Source organism: Arachis hypogaea, chromosome 14, assembly GCF_003086295.3.
Source record: "Arachis hypogaea cultivar Tifrunner chromosome 14, arahy.Tifrunner.gnm2.J5K5, whole genome shotgun sequence".
Taxonomy (NCBI): domain Eukaryota; kingdom Viridiplantae; phylum Streptophyta; class Magnoliopsida; order Fabales; family Fabaceae; genus Arachis; species Arachis hypogaea.
Window position 1 is genome coordinate 852,640 of NC_092049.1, and position 23,186 is coordinate 875,825.

General features: G+C 29.6%; 1 protein-coding gene and 1 pseudogene across 2 annotated transcripts in view; both read left to right on the forward strand.

The window, feature by feature from the left end:
• Positions 1 to 888: 888 nt before the first annotated feature.
• LOC112740822 (uncharacterized) overlaps positions 889 to 23,186 on the forward strand; it is a 27,653-nt gene continuing 5,355 nt past the window's right edge. The window contains exons 1-3 of one of the 2 annotated variants that reach the window (XM_025789462.3): positions 898 to 1,211; positions 1,546 to 1,785; positions 4,754 to 5,336. In XM_025789462.3, coding sequence (XP_025645247.1) covers positions 1,197 to 1,211; positions 1,546 to 1,785; positions 4,754 to 4,831 — 333 coding nt within the window. In that variant the 5' untranslated portion in view covers positions 898 to 1,196 and the 3' untranslated portion in view covers positions 4,832 to 5,336. Of the gene's footprint in view, positions 1,212 to 1,545; positions 1,786 to 4,753; positions 5,337 to 23,186 lie in introns of those variants that run through there. The other variant, XM_025789464.3, reaches the window with a different exon arrangement.
• LOC112740821 (UDP-N-acetylglucosamine transporter UGNT1-like) lies at positions 9,657 to 21,872 on the forward strand (annotated as a pseudogene).

Consider the following 23,186-nt stretch of genomic DNA (forward strand, 5'->3'; position numbering starts at 1 on the left):
AGGTTATAGAATTTCAAAGATTAAATACAAAACTGGTATATGCTTCCTTCATGACATGGTGATGTTCATTACTTCCAATTTAAATAAAAAATTCTGAATTATGTTTTAATAAATACAAAAAATAAATAGATTATCTCTAAAATCATGCATAAAAAAGCATCTAAAACTATAATAAATCAAATTTAGCCAAAATCCAAACTTGTTCTATTTGAGTTGTTGGAAAGAAAAGAACCATTTGCCCTTGATTTATTTAATTTGAACTACAATCATCCTTATTAAAGAAGAAATTCAAAGATAAATGAGATTGAGTAATGACTTCAAAATTGATCGAGTAACGGATTTAAGGATTTTAATTCAAGAGAACATAAGTGACAAAATTATGGAGATAATGAGTTGAAATTTGAAGAGATTAAAACAACAGGATTATGAAAAGGTGAAAACTCAGGTGAAGTTGATTTCACGTGAAGTTGATACCTGAGAGTCGTTGGATGAAAATTTAGTCAAATCAGTCAAATCATCTAACAGCTCTCAGGTATCAACTTCACGTGAAGTCGACTTCACCTGAGTTTCCACCTTATAAAAAATGTTTATTAAAGTTTTTGTTATGAATGTTAAGAAAACAAGGATTTACGAATTTTTTTGGTATTAACGTTAAGAAGGCTTTCCGAAGGTTTTGGACTATTGGTTATCGTCTAATTTAGTTCACTTGGTAAAAAAAAAAAAGTTTGGTCACCCAATATTTCTATTTTATTTATTTTTCTTTCTATTCTCTACTTATGTTGAGCCTTGCAAATACTTGTATTTTGTGGGAGTTTTGGATTAAATTTACAAAAAAACCTTAATTGTGTATTATTAGTGTACACCAAGTGGTTGTGAACCTAACATTTCTGTTTACCATCTATATTGTGCGCATCTAAACTAACTTTGGATATGGTTTTAACAGTTCATAACAAAAGTAAGTTAAAGGGAGGAAAATATGGTTTTTCTCCTATTTTTACTTTTATCAAGACATGTCAAGAATAAATATATGAATCCTATTAACCCTTCGTTGAGGCTAGGACATCTTGAACACTAATCACAAAACATAAATTTTCAGTTGTCTTCCTAGTTTTCCATCATTCATCCTCTTCTATTGGAAGAATCTTAATTGAAGCTTTCCATTCCATATTTGAACCTTAACTTTTGATGATCTAGCCATGGAGAGACGAGAGGTAAGTTCCTAAATCTGCATAGCATAACAGAAATTGGATAAAATCCGATCCAATAAATGCTTCTAGCCTATTAATTTTCTTGCTATCTTGGATCAGATTGATTATGTGTGTGTTGGTTGATGATTTAATTTATCGTTGTAGAATATGCCTAATTTGAAACCCTAGAACGTGTATTAGTTAATGTGTGTTGGTTGATGATTGGGGGTGTTAACCAATACACGTTCAGGGCATCATAAAACAGAGTTTTTTTTTTTTTTTAGATAGAGACTTGAACCCGCAACCTCTTAATTGAGTATGAAAAAACTATGTATTGATTTTTTTAATTATGTTGCAGAAGAAAGCAGTAAAGGCAACGGTGCCGAAGTTTGGAGCATGGGAGAAGAAGGCAGTAGGAGCGCCTACAGATTATTCAATGGTGTTTGGTCAAGTTCGTGAAAAGAAGAAGAATCAAAAGACAGATTTGAGTGAAGTGAGGCGTTTAAGCCTTGGGAATGAAACAAATCATCACTTCCATCCCTATCGTGCACGTGCTCTTCTTGCTAGTGAAGATCCTCCTCTTCCTCCTCCTCCTACTGTAAGTACTCTCACAATAATCCTCTTTAATTTTGTTTCAGTGCTTCACCTACCTTTGGTCCATACCCCCTAATCAAAACACACATGGATCATTGTTAGGTAAAGTCTTTGATTTTCTAATGAACCTATGGGTTAATCATTGCACGTGGGATACATGCACCCAAAAACTAAAAGTAAAAACAGAAACTCAATTTTTAGTATTTTTTTATTATTATTTTGTCAGCACAAATGCTAAATTATCTTTAACAAATAAATTTTATTAATTTATATATACAAACTCTAAAAATACGAATACAACTTGTATTAATTTATGTGTGTAAAATTCTAGTAAATTTATGTACAAATTATATGTTTATTGGGTAAAACGTTTGTAAATATTTGTGTAAATTATTATTAACTAAATACCGGCTAAAAATGATAATATTTGCTGGTCATGTAATATTGTTCAAATAAAAAAAAAAAGAGTAAAGTATCGTTTTTGTCTCCAAAGTTTGGGGTAAGTTTCAAAGTTGTCCCTAACGTTTCAATCATCTTATTTAAGTCCCTAACGTTTCAAAACTGACTCAATGTTGTCCTACCGTTAGGGATCCTTGACGGAGGGACAAAATTGAGACGATTTTGAAACGTTAGAGACTTAAATAGGACGAAAACATTGGAGCAAAAATGATACATATAAATAAATTTTAATTTTATCCTTCAATAATTTCAATTTTTTACTATACATAGTATTCAATTATTTTTTAATCACATCTAAGTAAATTATACTTAATCATATTACTTTTATTTTAAATAAATTATTTTTTTATAATTTTACTCTTAAAAATTTTTAGTTATCATGAAATGCTTATAGAATAACTAGTATATAAACTTGCAGAAAAGAAAAAAATAGTATATATTCAATAAACATGCAAGAGAAGCCTAAGATTTCTTTATGTCTTTAAACTTTATAAAATTCTTTAATGTTTGCTGGAGTTATAATGCAATATATATTGTAAAACTTCTTTTTTTTTTCTTTGTATACAATTTTTTTTCAAGGATTTAAAGTGTATGGCTTAAAGTATATATATTGCAGAAATTTTTTTCTTTAGAATCATTATATGCAAATATAACTTATAATCATTCATTAATTTAGAAGCGATGCACTCCTTGCTGGATGGCTAAATGATGTTTGTGATTTTTTTTTTTTGGCAAGATATGTTACAACACGTATCTATTTATATTGGATTTGGACATAGGAGTTTATAATTTTCTAAATTCATATAATATGCAACCAAACGAAAAAATAAATTGATTCAAGCTTAATTTTAATCTTTCTATTACGTATACCTCTTTAATTTATATATGCTTGTCCTAATATTAAAATATAATTTCATATTTGCATTAGTTGTTCAATACATATTTAGCATCACTTGTTCAAGGCATCGGTATTAATTATACCATTTAATTTAGCAAATAAGTGTATAATTTGAGTAGTGTAATGTTAGAGAAACTAATAAAATAGTATATAAATAAAACTTGAACATATTAAAATTTTAAATAAGGTAAAATGTTGTTTTAGTCCATAGTATTTTGGTTCAATTTTAATTTCGTTCCTAAAAATTGAAATGTTCTATTTTTGTTGGAAGTGTCTTATTTCGTCTAATTTTAAAAGTTTGATCAAAATCAAAATTCTTTCTTCCAAAAATATTCTGATCATTTTCTCCACTCTCATCTTCTACATTATTGGGGCAACACGCCTAGTTATAGTGGTGCTTCTAGTAATTTGGTAGTGAAAGTAATAAAAAAATAACAGAAAGAGAAAAATAACAATAAAAGACAAGTAAAACAAAATAAAAAGTTTGTGACAAAATATGACATTTCAAAAATTAGAAACGAGATTAAGATTTAGTCCAAATTTTGGGATTTAAAATAATGTTTGACCACCTTTATAATATAGCATTTATGATAATAAAAATTTAAATAATATCACATATTAAGAAAAGAAACTTGAATATTTAGTTTAATATATTTTTTTTGATCAAGTTACATCAAGTAAAACTCAAATTCGAGATTTCTAAGTAGGAGAAAGATATATGCCATGCCATTTGAATTATGGTTTTTTGGCTAATTTAGTAAATTATTAAATATATAAAAAAATTCTAACAAACTATACAATAATATTTAGAGTTCAAATATTAGTTTTGGGAATTGTTTTTTTTTTTTTAAAGTTATAGAGTAACAAATTTTTTTTAATATTTTACATTAAATTATTGCAATAATAAATTATAAATAAATTATCATTTTTGTCCCCAACATTTAATTTAAATATTAAAATTGCACCTAACATTTTAAACGTCATATTTAAATTTTTAACATTTTAAAATGGTTACAATATTATGTTACCATTAACTTTGTTAACAGTTATGTAATAGAGATACATACGTGGATATTATAATCTATACTATATATGATAAACTAATCTCATATTATACCATTAGTAAAAAAATAAATAAATAAATGAAAGAAAAATAATACTAGTAATACAAAATTCTAATTACATTTCGTTCTGTCATATGCTAGTATAATTTTTCTTTTATTTATTTAATTTTTTATTTTTTTATTAACAGTAATATGAAATTAGTCTTTCACAGTGGATTGTAACATCCCACCAATGCATCTTGATTATAGAATTATTAAAAAAATTGACGATAAAATAATATTGTAATAATTTTAAAATATTATAAATTTAAATAAGACGTTTAAAAAATTAGGTACAATTTTAAAATTTGTCCAAATATTAAGAACAAAAATAATATTTTACTCAATAAATTATTTATAATTTTTTTTAAATGAAAGCTACTCAACGATCTTTTCCTTCGTTACCTATTATATTTCAATGAAAGTTAATAAGATTTGTTTCTCATAAAAATATTAGAATTCTTTTTCTAATTAATTCTTTCATTTTTTTTATTTTTCTTTTTTTTTCCCAGAATTTGCAGAGGAGAAAAAGTGGTGTGAATAACTATTTCGTTTGCTGCTCATCAAGTCCTGATATTGTACGTCCTTGAAGTCAATCCTTGATTATACAATATCTCGAAATTAAATCTATGGATTATATAAAATGGACTAATGAAGGGACAAATCCAATGCCAAATCCTACAATGAGAAGGGGTTGTGCTTGCAATACCATGGGCTAGGAAATTCAATGGTGTACCCTTGGACTATAACCTTTTTTTTTTAGTTTAGCTAAACTTTTATAATACGGTTAAAATTATTTTTAACCACATTTTTTTGAAGTTTAGGTAAACTAAAAAAAATATTATATTGCACTACCTAGAAGAAAGTATGAATACACTTTCTATCCACCATTGAATATGCTTAAAAGGATGGTCTAAAACTCAACTCTTGCATTGTGTATACATTGTAGGTGAATTATAAGGTAAAGATGTAAATTTACAGATTTTTTCTTTTATGTGATGAAAGAGAGATTAAAAATATTGGAATTCATATTTTGAATATTAATAAAATAATAAAAAATAATTATAAAAAGAATTTAATTCTTTTTCTATACAACCCTAATCTGTACAGTAGAGTGTTCCTACATTGTATACTATGTTGTTCAAGCTTGGTGAATTAAGATGTGGAATTGTTGAATTAAGATGTGGACATTAATTTTTGTGATGACAAAAATAATTGATAATTTTTTATTCTAACTAATTTGTTATAATGAGCATTGTAGAAAAAAAAAAATCAAAGATGACCAAACAAGCAAATTTAAATTGTAAAAAACAGCAATAATAGAAATAATATCATTAAAGATCATATTAAGTTGTGTTTGAAAAGTTGTTTGCACATTACTATCAAGGTAAACAAGGAAATGAATCTCAATCAAGCCAATAGCTATAGCTATAACATTGAAAGGTGCAATCGCTATTTTTTTTTTTTCTTTTTTATCAAAGATATGAGACTCGAACCCGCAACCTCTTAATTGAGTACGGGGAGACTATACCATTTAAGTTATTACTCATTGGCGTGCAATCGCTACTTTAATAAATAAGAAAATGATTCTTTTATTGAAGAAGAGATTAAACTATTATATATGAAGGAATCATTCAAGAAAAAACGCAACCAAAAACACAACCTTTAATGATATAGCTTTATTACTTATTATTTGAGTATGTTTCAATAACTATATTGTCTATAATTAAGTTTATACTAAGACATACAAAAAGTAAAAGAAATTGATCACACACAAATCATTTTATACTTTTATTTGAATATTTATTTTTCAAAAATATATTGAAATTAGAGTGCACTTAATTTCTCTTGCTTAAGTTGGGTTAGTACTTAAAAGTTACTAATTTTGAGTTAGCTTAGATAAATGACAGAGTGTAAGTCTTTTGAAATTGGCATTTATAATCAATATTGATTATAGTAAAAATTCTATCATAATTTTTAGTAAAAACTGAACATAAGTCACATTATACTTCGTGGTCGAAACAAAATATATCGTGATGTCACTCATTCTCTATATATCTATTATATTATCATTTTTTGTTCTGCTACTTTAAAACGAGACAAAAAAAATAAAATAATTTTCTATTTCATGAGTTCTGTATATTCAATTTTATAAATTATAAAAAAATGCGATTCTTTGCTTCAACTTTTCTCTTCAACTCATTTTATAACTTTCAATTTAAAATGTTTAAATTAAGCCAAAACTAAATTTACCATTTTAGTGAACTGTTGGTCCTTTTTACCTGACATTTGCCAAGCCAGATTGACTAGTAGAACTGTCAAACGGGCTAGTCCGGCCCATTTAGATTTGGCCCGTTTAAGCCTGCTTCATTCGCGAGCTATAACTTTTTTAATCTAGACCATTTATAGTCAGTTTGATGGGTTAAACGGGTTGGTCCATTTATCATTTTATTTTATTTTTTGAAAAATATTTTGACAAAAAAAAATCACTTTTAGGTCAAAAACCATAAACAAATAGTATTTTTTTTTTAAATTGATGGGTTAGATTTTCAGGTCGGATCGAGAGAAATATTGGCTACAAGTGCTATTTTTTTTAAAAATGTAAAAAAAATAAACAGGCCACCCGTTTAGCCTGGAACTAACCCGTTTAATCCGTCAATTTTTTCAGGTTAATCAGACTCAGCCCATTTAACCTGAAATTTAGACGGACTTAATTTTAGAGACAAAATCCATCCATTTAAATAGATAAACGGACTGATCCGATTAATTTGGCCTATTTTAACGGCCAATGTAACAAGTTAATATGTATGTTGCCAACACATTATGCCATTAACGGAATAAGGATTAGCAAAATACCCGCCCCATAATAACGTTTCCCCCCTTCCTCGTGACCAACCCACAAACCCTTCCCCCATACCCGCATCGTACCCTACCTCTGCTCCTCACAATCTCCTGCCGGACTCTCGCGAAATACCGTACGCGTTCCGGCTCCCTCATGTGTCCACAACCGTCGCACACATCCATGCTTCGTCGCACCTCCCTAACCGCCGCCCGCAGCCCAATCTCGTCACGCCTCCATTGCACCGCTGCAGGTAGCCCAACTTTGTTCTCCATGCATCGCGTCGCACAACCTTACGGATATTTCTTTTTATTGTACATGGATGTTTAATTTTTATTGTACATGGACGTTTCTTTTAAGTTCGATAAATGTTGTTTTTTATTGTACATCACGTATGTTTCTTTTTTTTTTTTTACCAAAGATAGGAGACTCGAACCCGCAACCTCTTAATTGAGTATGTGGAGACTATGCCATTTGAGCTATTACTCATTGGTAAAAAATTTGAAAAGATAGAAGACTCAAACCCGCAACCTCTTAATTGAGTATGGAGAGTTTATGCCATTTGAGCTATTACTCATTGGCCACGTATGTTTCTTTTTATTGTATATGGATATTTCGTTTTTATTGTACATGAATATTTTTTTAAGTTCGATGGATGTTTTTTTTTATTGTACATAGATATTTTTTTATTGCGGCGGTAAGGTCCAGCATTGCCGGCGATATTGACAGCATAATAGGAGAGGGAGGAGTGGAGTAACTGTGGTGAAAATAAGGTAATGAGAAAGGAGAAAAGTGTAATTAAGAGTAAAGATGGATAATATATTTTTTTCAGGTTTAATGAACCTATAATATAATCTGTTACTTACATTGATTACATTTTTTGTTGCCTACCCAACAGAATTGATTTACTTCATTAACTAATAATAAAACTTGTAATCCAACATTAATACTTATACGTCCACTACCCACTTATATATAATATATAGCTCATAGAAAAAACGACACATAACCCTAAGTTAGTCACTTTTATGATTATATATCTACATATATAGACATATGTTATTATTATAATTTTGACTAAAGTTGATTCATTTAGTGTACGGGGATTTCATAATGGGTTCCATAAGCCACGTCTTCCACTTCACCCTCCAAAGAATAAAAGGTTGTTTCTACTTTCATAGTGTTAATCGTTAAAGGACTCCTCTGTGCTACTGCTTACAGATTAGCTTTCCCTTATTTCATTATTGATCACTTTCAGTGGATAGCAGCTAATTATTATATTATCACAATCAAACAGAAAGTTCTTTATTTATACATTATTTTACCCACATTAATTATTTTGTTATGTTACTTTATTCCTCACGATTCATTTAGATATCTTTTCTTTTGAAAGTTGCTCCATTATTATATATTTGTTGCCACCATGCATATGTATGTGGAATATACTATTAGATGTGAAATACAATAATATGAAAATAAAACCCACTATTATAGCTTCTTCCTTCTCTTCTTGATGCTGATGTGACCAACTAGTGCTTTTCTTCGTTTTGTTTCTTTCGGGCATTCTTCTCATCATCAACAATAGTGCAGCCATTTAATATTTTATTAGCTTAGTGCCTATCAAATTCAAATCGGTCTCGCCAACTCACAAATTAAGCCAATTCAATAAGGTGGAAACTCAGTTGCAATCGACTTCACGTGAAGTTGATAACTAAAAGTCGTTAGATGATTTGACTGATTTGACTAAATTTTCATCTAGTGACTCTCAGTTATCAACTTCACATGAAGTCGATTGCACCTGAGTTTATCAACTTCACGTGAAGCCGACTGTACTTGAGTTTTCACTCAACTCAGGTGCAGTCGACTTCACGTGAAGTTGATAACTAAGAGTCGTTAGATGAAAATTTAGTCAAATCAGTCAAATCATCTAACGACTCTCAGTTATCAACTTCACATGAAGTCGATTGCACCTGAGTTGATCAACTTCACGTGAAGTCGACTGCACTTGAGTTTCCACTCAACTCAGGTGCAGTCGACTTCACGTAAAGTTGATAACTGAGAGTCGTTAGATGATTTGACTGATTTGACTAAATTTTCATCTAACGACTCTCAGTTATCAACTTCACATGAAGTCGATTGCACCTGAGTTGATCGACTTCACGTAAAGTTGATAACTGAGAGTCGTTAGATGATTTGACTGATTTGACTAAATTTTCATCTAACGACTCTCAGTTATCAACTTCACATGAAGTCGATTGCACCTGAGTTGATCAACTTCACGTGAAGTCGACTGCACTTGAGTTTCCACTCAACTCAGGTGCAGTCGACTTCATGTGAAGTTGATAACTGAGAGTCATTAGATGATTTGACTGATTTGACTAAATTTTCATCCAATGACTCTCAGCTATCAACTGCACGTGAAGTCGACTGTACTTGAGTTTTTACTATTGAATAAATTTATATATTCGACTAATTAATCCCCTACCCTGTATCAAACTTCATCACTTAAATTATTTTATAATCAAGTATTGCATTATTAATTCTATAAGCTAGTATAAATAGGTATCAAGCATTTCATAATATAATGAAAGTAACCAACATCACAAAATAAAAAGAAAAATTAAAAAGCCATCATATCATCATCGCAAGTAAGGAGAGTTCAGAGCTCTTAGCTAGTTTTGAAGCTTTGACAGGTAATTTTCTTTCTTATTCTGAACTATAATTTTTTTGGTCTTATTCATTATTCATGTAAATAAAAAGTAACCTTGAATTAGACTTAAGAGAGAAAATGAAAACCAAACCCAAAAGCTTGAACCCAGAATGAATCTACCATATGAAGATACAATCAATTAACCTCGTCCATTATCGAACAGCGGCAGCTCATCCCGAGCTCGCCAACCGCCGCACAAGCTAGCGGCGGTCTGCTGGTCCGCCGTGACTGCTTCCCTCTGTTTATGCATTTTATAACTTACCTCTCTAGAGTAAATAAAAAAAAGTCATTATTTAAAACGAAAGAAAAACACAGAAAATTTAATTTTTCCTATACTTTTCTTTTAATATTTTGCTTCATGTAAATTTCTTTTCCTGTTTTAAATTTATCAAATGCTAAAACATGATATCATGAAATCTTAACGTATGCCCCATCATAGTCTTATCACCCGTACTTTACGAAACGGTAGTTTACGGTGTTAAATAACTAACTAAAATAGTAAAGTGAGAATTATGTCCATAGATTTTGATTTCGGACTAATTAGTATTTAAAAAAAAAATAGTAACATAATCCTCTAAGATAATAAACGATAAATACGTTATGTTATGTTATTCTATTAATTCATTACGTAAAACTTAAAGATAATGCTTATATGTACCACTAAGACGCTAACTATTGTAATGTGTCTATTTATGAAAGATTATCATATAAATAACCATTTTTAGAGTGAAATTTTACATGTTTTAGTAGGATTCATAATAAATAAAGAGCAGTTGATAAAGAATATATAAAAACTCAAAAAATAATGAATGTTTTATTATCCAAAATTATATTGTTTTCATGTTCATATAGCAATAACGAAACACATCACTGTAGATAACGAAATATATGAACAACTCCATTTCGTTTCACACTATCTATTGACGAAAGGACATATATGTCCACCTTTTTTTTTCAATAAATTACATGTCCACCATTTATTATCGTGGAAAATCTAATTATTTTTAAAGAGCTAATTAGCTTGAAGTCAAAATTTTTAGGATGTAATTGACACTTTACTCTAACTAAAATACATATTTATGAAATTAATAATAAATATTAAAATATTATATTTTTCATATTTTAATTAATATTTTACATTTAAAATGGTTTATTTTGATATAATTATACATAATATTTATTAAATTTATCCTTTAAACGTCATATTTTATTAATTTATCATATAAAAATTTGTAAAATTATAGATACTAATTAATTAATTGTCAGATCAATCTAATTTAACCCCATTTGTTTTGGGATAATTTAAAATAGAAAATTTGATTTTTAAAAATATAGTAAAATATTAGGGTGATTCATATTTAGATTACACATATTTATATATTTTTTACAATACAAGGTATTTACCAGTAAAATATATTCTATAGTTAAGTGAGGTATTTCATTAAACACTTAGAAAATAGAAACATAATGCATTATAATAAATTACAAGAATAATAAAAACTACAATTACCCAATATAAAAAATTGATAATAATAACTCAAGTAGGATCCACGTGATTAGGATTAGAAACCATGATGAAGGGCTGATTCTATGCACCCAGTGCATATGATGTTTTAGGAATAACTAAGATAGAGGCAATAACTGAGAAGTTCCATGGGTGCTACTATTCACCCTCTCTCTACCTCGACTATAAGATTGACTCACAACACTTCTATTTGTTGTTATATCTACCTGAAATAAGAATAAAAACAGTCATATGGCTAGCGAGCAATGTAATTATATAACAATCTAATTAAAGTTTAATAAATAAACACATTAAATAGAATTAAAGCTAGCCTGCATTGTAATTATATAACAATCTAATTAAAGTATAAACGTATAACAAGCTAGTTAAAATATATTTAGGTTACCCTTAGTCGAACTCATCATCTTTTTTCTCTAGTCCATCATCCTCTTCCGAAATAACTTCTAACTTCCTGATTAATTTTTTAAAAATTTCGATAAAATTTTTACTATAATTAGAATCTTCCACTAAATGTAATTTTCATTTTTCGCAAACCAAACATATTTTTAAATAATTTTAATGAAAATTCAGCTAAGTTTTTCCTTAATTCAGAGACCTCCATAAAAAAATTTATTAATTTTCCTCAATGCATCTAAAATATTTTTTATTATCTAATATTTGAGTTGAATCAATCCATTATCAAATTAAATATAACCCAATCAAATATAACCCATTATTCAAATCTCAATGCCAAAATAAGAGTATGCATACCTTTCCGGCGTGGTAATAGCGATGACAGTGCGGTAGTGGTTCAAAAAGGGGTTAGATTTTTCTATTTAAATAAATAAAAATGGGGATAAAATAGGAAGAGGGATTAGGGCAACCTACCTAGAGGAGGAAAAAGAGACGCAGTTCCAGCGACGACAGAGGGACCAGTGGCGACAGTGACACCAACGCCAAAGACAGAGAGCAGCTTCGTTTCAGGCGATGAAATAGAATCAAGGCGAGTCCACGCAAAATTTGAAGGAGAATGGAGGTAGCTGGCACTGGCAGAGGGTGGCCGGAGGGACTGCCAGAGGTAGTTGTAGGGGAGAGAGAAGAGAGAGGAGAGTAGTGGAGAGAGAATAGCTTTTTTGAAATTGAGAAAGGAGGACCATGCATTTTGAATTTAGGGCACCCTTACTATCGGATTTACCAGCGGATTAATCTGACGGTAATGTTTTTAAGTTCACCAAAATGCACCATTCCACTAAATGAGAATCCGTCAGTAAATTTGCCTCTTGCTTTCGTGCCTATTATTTTATTTTTTCCTCCAATTATAACCAGCAAATTTGCCGTCAGAAATAAAAATTCACCGATAATGCTTTGACCTAACGACTTTGTCGCCTTTGCTACTGGTAAATTTGACGGTAAAACTGCCGCTAATTTCCGACGCAAAATCCAACAAAAAAATCTAAAGGTAGTTAGCATTTTTCTTATAGTGTTTAGTCTTCACCGTAGCATTACTCGAAAGTACCATTAATAGGTGTATTATCTAACTGATTCCAATTGATCAAATAACAGAACCAAAATGATAGAGTTTGTGACTAAAGAAAAGAAACAACAACTAGAGAAAGCTATAATAGGAAGTGAGAATTGACAAAAATGAACATAGCATATGGCTTGAGAGTGAATTGTTAAGTGTACAAGAGAGGGAGATTGTTGCAGATATATATAGCAGCAATATAAAGAGTTTACATGATTAGCTTGCAATGCAAGAAAACAAAAAGAAAAAGACAAGACTGTAACAAACTGCACTAATGTTATCACAGTAGAGAGAAAACAAGAAAACCAAGACTCTTAACAAATTTGTAAAGGTAATAACTACTTTATGTTATTATATCCTCTATTACAAATAATTAGTGGCTGATGTTAGGTGTTTTGTAACCAAATTTAAGACAATAAAATATTTATGAACTAATATTGTCATCCATTAACATTAATTAGCCCCAACTTAAGTAAACCTATGCAATCCCATCAACCCAATAATCATAATTACTATGACTTGTTACAAAGTAATCACTTCTCTGACCTTTAAAGTTTCAGGGGAAAAAAATCAAAAAGAGAAAAACAATTCACTTGAAGGGATTCTATGGAGCACACTAAGCTGCCACTTTCTGATGAAATACCATATAAAAGTTCATCTATGACAAGAAAAGGAGCCTATGTTGCACTATCTTATATGGTCTCTTCAGGTTCTATTTCTTTCATTTATAGCATATAGTTCTATATTTACGTACATTAATAGGTGAAAACTCAAGTGAAATCGACTTCATGTGAAGTTGATACTCAGATCCGTTAAATGATTTGACTGATTTGACTGAATTTTCATCTAACGGCTCTCATGTATCAACTTCATATGAAGTCGACTGCACCTGAATTTCCACCACATTAATATCTAATCTTTTAAAGTATATACGTTAAGAAAGGAACATCCTACAAATTAAATTATTCTTTCTGCTTTATTACGAATTAATAAAAAAAAGTAGTTACATCTTTCTTTATTTTATCTTGAATTGAGATTTCAAAAATTTAGTAATAATTAATAAGCTAACTATCCTTTTCAATAATTAATGTTCAAATCCCAAACAGAAAATAGAGTATGGAACAAAGTTTCAGACAATAAATATATAGAAAAGATAAATAATACAAAACAGTAATACTAGAAAAAAATAATTTAAACTTGTCTTATTTAATATTTATTAATTCTAACAATAATTAATGAATGTTAGATAAAACAAGTTCTCATTGTATTTAACTATTTTTTTATCAAACATTTTCGAATACAAAAATGCATTCACAACTTATGTGTAAGCATGCTACTTCTATAACTCCAATACTTTAATTTTTCAATAATTAACCAAAATCCTCCAACACACAATTAGTTTTTTTTTTTTTTTTTTTTTTGTGACTAACACAATTAGTTAGAAATGCCTTTTGAGAAGACCATCTTATTTCTATTTTACTCATTTCGTTTTTTTTTTCCCCTTACTTGATTCATGTCTCAACACTTTATAAGAGTGAAGATCATTATATATGATTGGACTCAAAACTCATTAAAAGACACAAGGGACTCATACTTTAACAAATTAAGCACTGAAAAATTCAAAAAATAAAAATAGTTAGCAATTGACTCATATTTTATTGACGAAGAATCTTATTATTTGTATTATTTTTTGTATATTCTCTTGTACACTTTTGTGTATATTTTTTTTATACCTTTTAATTTAGTATTAAAAGTGATTAATAAAACAACTTAAAAAAAATTCTTTATATCATAAAAAATATAAGAAAATAATGCAAATATTATTTTTCTTTATTGATTTTGTTTATTTTATGCAGTTCTATTGATCATGTTTAATAAAGCAGCCCTGTCTTCATATAGGTTCCCATTCACAACTGTAATGTCACTTTCTCAGGTGCTTTTTATAATTCACTATGGGTTATTATATCTATGAATATTATCCTTTTCCTATATTATTGCATTGTTTCATAGAGTAAAGTACCAACCCGGTTCCTGTCCATTTCTCAAAATGACAAGACGATTCTTAACCAAAAACCCCTTCCATTACGATCCCTGACCCTGTATTCCGTCTGCCAACCCGGTCCTTCTGTCAGTTTCACGGCGAAAATTCGACGAAAATTGCTGACGTGTCAGGTGCAAAAATGGACAGGGACCTAGTTGTCTCTAAATTTAAATTGGTTAGGAGTTTATTTGTCTTTATTATTCTTTAAGCAATATTTTTTAATTATTTTTTATTCATTGTGTTAATATTCTTTATTTAATAAATAAATACAAACTAATTAATAAATTATTCAAATTCTTTTTTAATAAATAAATACAAACTAATTAATAAATTATTCAAATTTAAAAATATCATGTATTATGAAACCAAATAAATAATTTTTAAATATATAAATAATAACATTAAAATTTAGTTAATACATTAATAATAATAACCCTATGATATACTATTAGTATTATAATCTAGCTAATTTTCACAATAAAGTGAAACTAATGAACACAATATTTGATATATAGTAAAAATTTTTTGACTAATAACAAATTTAATTTTTTATCTTTTAAACTAAATTAATAATTCTATTATGGTTTATTTCACTTAATATTAGTAGCCTACTTATAGTATATTTTAGTGCAAAGATATCAAATTTTCACAATAAAGGACTAAATTTGACATGGAACAAACTTTATACATTTCTTCTTAATCAATTTTTTTCTCTCAATAATTTTTTCCACCTAATAATTTGTATCTCACCATGTTGGTTTCAGATGGCGTGTGCATTTGTCATTCTCTATGTTTTGAAATCGTTGATGATAATTTCTTTCACAACTGCGGAATCTAAGAGCAGTTCTTACAATCCAGTGATGTTTGTGCCATCTAGGACATTAGCTCAAACACTTCCTCTTGCATTACCTTATTTGCTATATGTTGTAAGTATTCATACATTTGCTTATTTGGTAGCTTTTTATCATTGAATCAAATTTTAGCTTAGAATTTTATAATTAAAAATTTTTTTTTATAGATAATAAAAAATATGTTTTTACTAATTGGACAAATTGGTGAAAGGTTGTGACGATGGAAGCTGTCCGTGGATAAATGTTCCTATGTATACTACCCTGAGGCGAACTACTATTGCCTTCACAATGATGATGGAGTATTTTATAGGTGGAAAGAGACATTCAAATATTGTTATTATAAGGTAAGGAAATCCTCTTGTGTTTTTTCACTAAATAGTATGTTGGATAATTCTCTTTTGCTATTGTTTAGGGTGTCGTTTAATAAAATATTTTTTACTTTGAAGATGTGATCATTTATGCAAAGAACAACTTATTCCATTTTTTTATGTTCTTTCTTCTGCGACACTACAACTGAAATTAGGGATGATAGCATGGATTCTATTTACGAGTATTTAATTTTATTCTATTCGGTTAAATAGGGTTGTCAACTTGATTCGCTAGCAGAGCAAATTCGAGCGCAAATCGAATAAAATACGGGTTGAGTGTTAATCCTAGCCGATCAATTCACATCCTATATATGTATATATTATAAAAATATATTATAAATGAGTGTTAAACTAAGGCCCTTTCACTTAGTGCAAAAAGTCTCTACTGTTGAATAAAGATCAACAATTAATAATTTGACACTTTTATTTATATAAAATCAATTCTATTTTAAGGATATATAAATATAATATTATATCACAACATTTTATTTGTGTTTGTGCTATTAATTTAAATAAATTTTTTTATGTAGAGTTGAACATTTTATTTGCACGTTCATTAGGTATATATATAATAATATTATATATTTATGAAAATTCAAGGGTAGGGTCGGATACCCGCAGGTTAATCGTAGTAGGGTTGACTTGTTCTCAATCTGTAAGTAGAATAAGGTTGAGTTTTAGTAACAATTTAACTTGCAAGTAGGATTATCTTAGAATAGATTCTCTTAATTTTTTTTCCTCAATTGTTTGGTAAAGTGTGATCTCTCACTTTACACTTTTCAAGTGAAATCAAAAGAAAACATGTGAGAAAAGATATTCAATAGTAAAAAATCACACTTTACCAAACAATTAAAAAAAAAATCTACTCTCATCGTACCCTATCTATTGCTACCCCTAATTAAAATGGCTAAAATATATTAGAATAGATTAAAACGTGATTAAATCTTTGTTAACGATGTTAACTCTAAGAATACAATTAATTGGAGATCTTGTGCATCATGTCAGTAATCCATCATGTCTATAGACATCTGCATAATCCAACTGAAGATCTTGTGCATTTTAATTCCTAGCTACTTTAACTAAAACCATTTCAATTTGCATAGTCAAAGTCATACCACATATCTGAGCAGTTTAATTTAGTTTTAGTATTCATTCGACATTGTTTTAATTTAGTATATATATAAATATATATTCCTACTTTGCCAAACTGATGTATTTCATGTTTTTAGTGTTGGAGTGATTATATTTGGTGCGTTTATTGCTGGAGCTCGAGACCTTGCATTTGATTCCTATGGCTATTCAATTGTTTCATTGAAAACATGTGTAAAGCAGTATACCTTACTTCTGTATCTCGTGTTGGTAAGAATCCTAATCATCTTGTTTTCAGCCTTGTGAGAATATTTGACTTGTTTTATGATTATTTTAATAGGCAATCACTGGACTTAATGTTTTTGGTCTATGTGGTGTAATGGTAGTGTAAAAATCAAGATTTATTATTTTCTCTTTAGGTATTCATTTATTCTATCTATGTATAGGCTGGAAGTGAGTCGAGCTGAGCGGCTAGACCAGTTCAAGCTCGGCTCACGAAAATTGAGCTTGGCTCACGGCTCGGCTCACAAAACTCACGAGCTGGCTGAGTCACGAGCTGGCTCAAATAAGAGAAACATAAATACATAATCTATAATTCTATATCAATAAATTATAATTTATATATTTAAAAAATATTTGAAAAGATCAATTTTATATATTGTTTATCTATCAATAAATTATAAATTTTTTATTTATGTCCTATATTAAAATTATATGTAAAAATAAATATAAATATTAATAATTAGATTGTTATATATATATATATATAATCGAGCCAGCTCACGAGCTAATGAGCTGAGCTTATCCAAGCTCAAGCTCGACTCATTTAATTTATGAGCTCAATTCCAGGCTCAAGCTTGGCTCACCAGCTCATGAGCTTAGCTTATCGAGCTGTTAACGAGGCTCGAGCTGGCTTGACTCACTTCCAGCCCTAGTCTATGTATATACTACAAATTGTGCTTAAACTATCACTGTACTTTTTTTTTTGTGTATTTTAGTTGTGCTTTGTGGACCAATCTTACTGCTGTGGTCTGCACTCAGAGGTGAATTACAATCAACCTTGAAATTTCCTTACTTATTATTCCCTGGATTTCAGGTTAGTTAAAGCACTCATATTGTCTAATTTGAACTTCCATCATCCATATTGTTTAATTGCGTTTTGTACTTATATACTTACACCTGGCATTGATACATTGACACTGACATGGATACGGGACACGACACTATGACATGTAGACACACAAATTTTAAATCTTATAAAACACGGGACACGACATATATATAAATATAAAGTATTTTTAGATAAATTACAATGATATTTTGATATTTTATTGATTTTATAATATAAAATAATTTTTTAACTGTTTTAATATTTTTTTATTATATAAATATTTAAAATATTTTTTGTTTAATAAATAATAATATATATTATTTCTAACTCATTTTAAGAATACATGTTAAGAATAAGATTGGACATGCTGATACGTGATAGTATTTATTCGGTATGTCAAGTACGTTTGGAAAAGAATTTTTTATTTTTATTAAACACGGTTGGATACAGTAGACACGCGCTTTGGACAAATGTCGATGAATATCATGTTAGAAATATTCCGACACACAGGCACAATAACTCAACGAAATGTCCATATTTCATAGATGAGTATTTATTGCTCAAATATTAATATTTAGGTCAAATTGATCATTAGACATTTAGTGTACATATTAAACTGCTTCTAAAGTGGTTTAGACTTGTAGGTCCTTATGTTGAATCGAATTTATACTAGACCTAATATTACAGTGAAAAGGATATTCTGTGTTTCAAAATCTTCTAGATTACAACATAGTAGTTCTGCATATTAGATAACTTCATAGAAAGATATGTATACATACAAACAATATGTTTACAAAGAATGTTAGAAGCCATCGGAATTTATTGTTTTGCCATTAATTAGTCATTAATATTGTAGCCAATAGTGGTGTACGTTATTATTGTGCATTCACTGGAGCAAATAATGAGATAATGGTATAGTGCACCTACTGCGTGTGAGATTGTATGTAGCTTTGTCGCGAAAATTGCTATATATATCACATCCTACCAATAACTTCATTTTCATCTATTCTCTCTTCTTTCTCACAAACATTCTCCAAAATGGCTAACAGGCGTATAATAGTTTGTTGTTTATCCGAATGCAATAATATTATGAAGGATGATGGTACACATTTTGAATGTAGTGATTCTGTTGTTATATACACTTGGCGGCTGCATTCTTTGACAGAGCTTAAAAATTTGATTCCGGTCAATATCAAAATGCTTGGAATTAAGCATGTTAAAAAATTGGATATCGGCTCATTTCACTGGACACCATGAGAAATATCCGGTGTAGGTATTGTGACTAAAGGATGATGATCAGGTGCGAGCTATGTCCGATTGCCATAGAAAGATTGTGACTAAACAAGTGATGGAACTTTGCATTGAGTTGGTGGATGTTGGCAGTAGTTATTCTACTTCACGTGTAGTCTCAATAGGTTGTGCAGCAAGATCTAATTAGGTGGGAAGAACCGAATCCCCCCATAAGAATTCGGTCTTCTCTACAAATGGTTGAACCTATAATAATTTGTTTTTCGAAGAGTCTGAGGCAGACGAAGGTAGGTCCAATCTGGTTTTGATAGTGACAGCGATGACAATACAGAATTTGTCTTAGAAACTCAACTATTGTCTTTTACCTCCTTACAACATATATTTCCACCACCGTTACCACTTTCTAGCCGAGCCAAAGCTCTAAGCCATTATTTGTCATTAGACCTGAATACTATGTGGTCCGAGGGGCGCTGACGACTATAACACAGATGGAGCATGGAGCAAAGGGTTGGCCATAGATTCTACAGCAAAGAGTTCGTTCACCTTACCATTAAGAACACAGCATTCGTCGGAGTAAAGTATTAGGTTGTTGAATATATATCTGAAATATATTGTTGTCGATATAGCTGTAGATTGTCAGTGGAGCATTTGGTTGCATATCGCAGAATCTTGGTTGTTAGGAGGTTCATAAATACGGGGCTATGCACACGTTGCTTGGCGCCAACAATGTTCCAAGATTATTCAAATCTCGTCAGTAACCTGATATGCAGAGTGATCTTTTCCATGATAGAAGGTAAATTTTTTTAAAAATTTGCATCTGTTTGTGAAAAAAATGGTTACATGATTATCATGTTATTGTTGTAAGATATCTAAAATTAATTGATATAGTAATCAATTAGGTAATCCTTTGATTCCGATTAGAGTACTATAAGGGACAGTGGAGTAGAGATATAAATTTGAACTGTCATACAGAAAGGTTTGGATGGCAAAGTAAAAAGCAATTGCTCAATCTCTAAAATGCCCAAACTAAGCAAATGAAAAGTGGAAGTCTTCTTCTCCTTCCTTCTTTCCTTATTCTGAAATGCCCAAACTAAGCAAATGGTAAAAGTTAAAAGGTTGGATGGGAAGAAAAACAATTGCCAAATCTCTAAAAATGCCGCATTGTTTTATAGTGGTCCCAGCAATTTCGTAAACAGTGTTTGCGCTATTGTGGGATACCCACTTCGCTGTTATTGCTATGGCAAGAACTATGCTATAGCGCTCTTCCTCCATGCGTAGTTCTTGACTGCGAAATAGATACTTACCTACATAATAACATAACAAATACTTAAAATAGACAAAATTTAAATTTTAAAAATCAGTAAATATGAGTTTGTCAGCAATATGTGAATGTCTTAAAGGCTAGTTAATACCAATTAGAGCTTAGAGAGAGAGAGTGTATATATATATATATGGCTTTAGAGCTGGTTTGTCCTACTTTGATTGCATTAAAGTTTAAATAATTTTATAATACTTTCATATAGCACCAAAGTTTTTATAACCTCAATGTTGTGATTTAGTAGTATGTGATTTATATGTTTTTAAATTACAGGCAAACTGATACTTCAATATTTGAGACAGTTTTTGACTTGATTTGATTGAATCATAGTACAGGCTTTGATCTTTCTGTCATGTGCTTTTACTTTCTTTATGAACTACATTGTTGTGTTAAATACAACAATCAACTCAGCCCTTACACAAGCAATTTGTAGTAACTTAAAGGTTGGTCAATGACATGTCTTCATTTATAACATCGTGCATGCATCTTTAAGAAACAATGATTAAGAATTTAATGATCTATACTTTGTTTACAGGATGTCTTTACTAGTGGATTCGGTTGGCTACTATTTGGTGGGCTTCCATATGATTTGGTAATGATAAATTCACTTGTTATCATGAACTCTTCATTAGTGTCCTATTTAAATTTATTTATTTATTAAAGTTAATTTTGTTTGTAGTTCAATGTTCTTGGTCAATCAATTGGCTTCCTAGGGTCATGCTTATATGCTTATTGCAAAACAAGAGGAAAATGAGGAACATGTTCCATATTTTAAAGGCGTGCATGCAAGGCAAGAAAGACCCTTTCGAAACATCACAACACACTACAATATTGTGTAACGTACATGTATATTTTTGGTCTTTTTCAAATTTAATATTCACTAAATATAGAAATCATACACAAAATTTAAGGTGTCGTATGTGGTGGCATCAAAATTTTGGTGGCTAATATGGCTATAGATGAGCATCCTGTAAGACTATGACACGTGCAGAAAAAAGGTATATTATATTATTTGATGTTTGGCAAATTTTTATCTCTTTCTTAAATAAATTAGAAATGGTCAAAATTGCATATGTTTTAAGTCTAATTATTAGGGGTGAGTACGGATAGTGGGTACCCGATTACCCGTCCGAAACCGAACTGAACCAATTAAATTGGTTCTGAAACCAACGGGTAATCGGGTCCAATCCGAACCAAACCGATGGTTTTTGTTAGTGATTGGCTCGGATATCAGTTTTAGGGGTGCAGAACTTGAACCAACCCGCAAACCCGATCATATATTAATTAAATAAAAAAATAAAAAATATATATGACTTTTCTATTAGACAATGATTATTCATTATTAATATGTTTTGATTTTAATGAGTTTAGTTTTTAATGTATTTGGTGTTTAACATGTTTGGATTATTTCTATTGATGTTACATGTTTATTGTACTTGTTGAATTTTTAAGATAAAAATTTGTTTTTTTTTTTTATGAATTTTAAAGTCATCGGGTACCCAATTACCCGAACCGAACTAATCCGTTCTTAATTGGTTTAATTTGGTTCGGGTACATGTACAAAAAAATGCAAATCCGAACCAAACCGAACCAATTACATTTTGATCGGTTCGATTCTAATTTTACCATAAACTCAAACCAAACCATCCGTGCTCACCCCTACTCATTATTCCAACATTTCTTCGTTATTTTCTGTCATCTTAGCACTTGAAATAACAGAATTCTCTATAAATATTCACAAATATTCACAATCAATCAACATGAACATGGATGCACGTTTACGTGGAAAGAGGAGTATGTTGTTGATTATAGATCTCTACTTATTAATTTTATCTTTTAAAATAAATTATTTTAGAAAAAGAAAAATACCTATTTAAAAAATACCTGTGTAAAATAAAATAAATAAACTTTTATAAACAATATTAAAGAAAGAAAAATACCTACATAAAAGATTACGCAAACTCAACCAATCAACTTAACTTTTGAGATAAATAATTTACTTTGAGATAAATAATTTACGACACATTTTAACCATTGTGAGGGAAAATTTCTAGACTTGGCTGTTTTGGCTATCCAATTTTATATTTTAGAACAAGATATTAAAAAGTAGAAAGAGACAAGCATAATATCATTTGTCCTGAACTAAAATATAGTTTACAACAATAATGGTATTCAAATTACAAGATTAGGAAAAGAATCGGGCACTGTGGCACTTAAATAATTGTCATGCCAACTTTTCAAGACAATTTCTCTAAGATAGTGTCACAAGATGATCCCAAGTTATTAACATTATTCTGATCTTTCCCATATGCAGCAATTAGTAAAGCCTCTGCCCTTCCTG